Consider the following 4,409-nt stretch of genomic DNA (forward strand, 5'->3'; position numbering starts at 1 on the left):
GTGACTGTATTAATGTAGACAATGTATTTTGCACGTGCAAATTATAAATAAATAAATAAATAAGAAGAAGAAAAAAAACCAGTTTATAGTTTAAATTATCTACATTTTCTGCCAAAGGATCAAATTAGACAAAGTGACTTTTACATAAAGTGCCTCACTGGTATAATGTTTCCTGTCTGACATTTACCTGAGAGATCTGTCAAAATGGTTTAGAAGACAACCTGTTGTCATCTTATTCATGTAGATCGCCACAGGCAGATAGTGTGTGTGGGTTTGCCCACTTCCCTTGAGCTGAACAATTTGCTAATAAAGCACCAGCAACACAGCTCTGCACAACCATTTCACAAGGACTTTAACCACATCTCTGAGCAAAAACAACACTCCTGACAAGGTGTTCAACTTGTGCACATCACAAAGAAACGATGGAGCAACAACTTTTCATACTTTTTGTTTTGAAGTGTTTTGTTCTCACCAATCAAGCTGTGAAAGGATCAGAGGTAATCAGTGGATATCTTTGACATTGGTGCACTTGTTGTGAATGTGAGCAAAAGAAAAGGGGACTATGGATGTGTGCTAGACTAAGAAATGGTTTTCTTGCAAATTTTATTTCTAAATATTATGACACAATGATGACTGCAACTTGCTGCTTTATTGTTAACTTGTCTTCATCTTAGTACTACCGACTAAAATAGTTGCAATAAGCACCATCTACTTTGCACTGTACTATTTCTACCTGTATCCTAGTATTAACACATTGTTATGTTTTGCCCGCCTGCAGGTCTTCTCCAATTTGGGCAATCTCAATTTAAATTACAGCTATGACGAGGATGAAGAAATGATTTCAGAATCTTCTCCTTGCAATAAAACAGTGCCTGGATTTAACAACATGGGGATGACCGTAGTCTACATTATCGTGTTTGTTTTCGCCATCGTAGGTAACAGTGTTGTTGTCTTTGTCGTTTTCAATATGAAGAAAAGTAAAACCAGCACTGACATCTACCTGATGCACCTGGCGATTGCAGACCTGCTCTTCTGTCTTACCCTGCCGTTCTGGGCTGTGAAATGTAATGCTGGCTGGATCTTTGGAAACTTCCTGTGCAAACTCCTCTCAGGCTTTCAGGAGGCATCTGCATACAGTGGCGTATTCCTGCTGGCATGCATCAGTGTGGACAGATACTTTGCCATTGTCAGAGCTACGCGGGTCCTGTCCTCCCATCACCTGTTGGTCAAAGTTATTTGCAGTATTGTGTGGCTGGTGGCTGTAATGTTGTCCTTACCTGTGGTGATTAAGAGGGAGAGCATAGATACTGAATTTGGAGTGTCCATTTGCTTTGAAAACGTTACTGGTGAAAGCAGCGATCGCTGGCGAGTGACTCTACGCGTTCTGCGGCATACACTGGGCTTCTTCCTGCCTCTGGTGGTCATGGCTGTCTGCTATGGCTGGACTGTGGTGACTTTGTTTCACACACGCAACCAACAAAAGCACAAAGCTATGCGTGTCATCTTGGCCATTGTGCTGGCATTCATTCTGTGCTGGCTGCCTTATAATGTCACTGTACTGATTGACACACTCATACAGGGAGGATCTCTGGAACTGACTACATGTGAAACTCATTACACAGTGATTGCCATGCTGAGTGTCACCGAAATTCTGGCCTTCATGCACTGTGCAGTGAATCCGGTGCTGTACGCCTTTGTTGGGCAGAAGTTCCGTAACCAGCTGCTCTCAGCTCTTTACAGACACGGCCTCATCAGCAAGAGGCTCCAGATGGCTTACAGGAAGGGCTCTGCTGGCAGTGTAGGCAGCTTAAGATCCAGAAACACCTCAGTCACAATGTAAAAAAGCCCTGATGGATGATTATTTACAGGCTCAAGTGGTGGTCATTTTTTAAAATGCATCTTCAACTGGTCAAATGTCCTCAAAGTGCAATGTACTAAAGATCCAGAAAGTACATTGATGCAAACCACATATACACCATCAGCCCTAAATAGCAAATTCAGAGAAAGTAATAACTAGACATGTCACGTTTTTTTACTCCATAACTGCTTTTGCAAGTCGTGTGAATTTCCAGGAACAGATATCGGGGGAGCGAATTGTCTTTTTCTTTCTTTTGCTGAGATTGAAAAGGTAGCAGAAAGCAGCATCGCTTGGCTTAAGATAAAATAGAAAACAGGAGAAAACATCTGTGTAGAACGAAATCTGGTAGTAAAAATAGTAATATGCAGATGTGTCTGGGTGTTAGCATTTCACACAGCCAGTTCAGCTGTTTCCTTTGGTTAACAGGAGGATTTTGTTTTCTAAATAACTGGTCAGTATTTCTCAGTTTAACTCATTCCATTCTATTACTAGAATTTCCAAACAATACCCAAAATGAACTTGGTTCATTAGTAACAATGTTGCTACCAGATTTGAAATAAAATAGTGAGTTCAGTGCCTCACCTGGATCTCTCGTGGTGTAATGTATGGTGTAACTTTTGAAGTATTATTTCAGCACGAATATTGATTACTGAATCTAAGCAGTGAGAATTCAGAGAAAAAGAACGCAGGTGTTCAAGTTAAAAAGAGAATCAGATAACATGGTTAGCACTGTCATATAGCAAGAGAGTTCTGAGAAAGAAAGTCGGGCCCTTCCTGTGTGGAGCTTGCCTTGTCTGCCAGGGTTTCCTCTGGACACACTGGCTTTCTCCCACAGATATTCATGTTAACTTGTGCTGTAAATCACTTTAAGTGTTTAATAAAACCATAAAAGTGGTATAGAAATTTTAGTTTGACAGGTTTTGTGCTTTAAGCATTCACAAAAATATTGTTGCTGTACATGTTCTAATGACGCTTTAGTGTGTTTGTTCATTAAGAATAAAAAACATTTAAAAATCCAGTGTTGATGTGATATTGTGCACATTATTCTGAGGCTGTCCAGTAAATATTGTTACCTTATTCTACGCAGTAGTGAAGAAAAACAGTCTCAGTCTGATATTATCTTTCACACAGGAAGAAGCAGTGGTGAAATCTGCCGTCTGTTTCAAAAACAAGTTGTGTTTGTTTCTTTGATGAAAAGGTTTCATTTAAGTAACAGAAACTCTGTAGAAACTGATAGTTTGTGTTGTAATCAGTGATGTGCGAATGAGTCTGCAAAGTGTTGCTTCAAAATTAAAACTGCATGATATATGTGCACCGCACTGTGCTTCAAAATTAAATGTCTCCATTATGCAAGCTTATTCTTGTGTTACTACTAAATATGTGTTTAGGAAAATGTGGTATATCCAGATTTGTTTCTATTCAAGCATATTTGTCAAATTCCGTCTGCAGCTAAACTCAAATAAACGTCGTCTCACACTTTGTGGTAGTCTGGCCATTTCCCTGTTTCCGGTTCTGCGTCTTGATGAATGAACAAGCTGTCTAAGAGGTATTTTTACCCGAACAATCATCTTTTGCACAACCTAATAAAGTGACTAAATCAACATTTGAGTATATTACAAAGGAAAGTTCAGCACTGTGGCAGAAAATCTTTTTGAAAATTCCTAAAGATAGAGATCTTCCTTGAAGAGGCAGACTTCAAAATGAAACTTTATTGCAGATCTCAGATTTAACGCCCCCACTACAGTCTCCACTCTGTTGGAGTTTTGTAACAGAATCAATCACATGTAAACACACATGTGATGGTTTCAAAGCACCTTTTCCAAAAACATGTGGAGCAGGCCCACCAGCTGTAAGGCTTTTCTTCTAGAAGATGGAGCTGTATTTTGAGATAATCAACAGCATTCAGCACTGCCAACTTTAACCCCTGAACAGCCTAATAATTAACTAAAAGTAACTAAAATGCATGTGAGGGCAGCAGTGCATCAAATATTCTGCTGGAATTAAATTACTGGGAATATTTTGACAGAAGACTTGCACGTGAAGGTTAAGAAATAAAAACAGAAAAAAATGAACAAAGCTTAGGTTCAAGAGTTCAACCAGCTCTTACAGGTGCTTCCTCACTTTCAGAGCTCTTAGATGTAATCAACGCTTCCTTTAGTTAACAGAACAGATGCATTTGCCCCTGGACTTACACAGAAAAAACACTTCCTAATAACAAATTTGTGGATCATCATGACACTAGAGGTTAACGCAGATAAGCAGGAACTGAAAGTGGCTGCAGTAAAAGGCAGAATGGGAGGAAGTTGCATATTTTAATCTCAAGACAATTAATACAGCATGTTCTAGACTCCAGGCCCTCATTGTTAGCAAAGGGTTTTAATCCAAGGATTAAAAAAATAAAGTTGTTTGAGCCTCTAAAGATGACGTGTGTGTTTGTGTGTGTCTGTGGGGGGTAAAAATAGCACAATACTTAATACAATCATTTTAGTAAAACTATTAAATTAACTTCAATCATATCTTGATTTTTTTGTTAGACTTAAAACACCCTGTG

The 4,409-nt window shown here is 39.1% G+C and overlaps 1 protein-coding gene across 1 annotated transcript; it reads left to right on the forward strand.

Annotated features, from left to right (window-relative positions):
* Window positions 1-422: 422 nt before the first annotated feature.
* cxcr2 (chemokine (C-X-C motif) receptor 2) lies at window positions 423-1,840 on the forward strand (the record flags this gene model as incomplete). The annotated part of the gene is made up of 2 exons (XM_080903330.1): window positions 423-497; window positions 779-1,840. 2 exons carry the CDS (start codon window positions 423-425, stop codon window positions 1,838-1,840), a joined length of 1,137 nt encoding a protein of 378 aa, XP_080759456.1.
* Window positions 1,841-4,409: the final 2,569 nt, after the last annotated feature.

This window comes from Rhamphochromis sp. 'chilingali', assembly GCF_963969265.1.
Source record: "Rhamphochromis sp. 'chilingali' genome assembly, chromosome: 14".
Classification (NCBI taxonomy): domain Eukaryota; kingdom Metazoa; phylum Chordata; class Actinopteri; order Cichliformes; family Cichlidae; genus Rhamphochromis; species Rhamphochromis sp. 'chilingali'.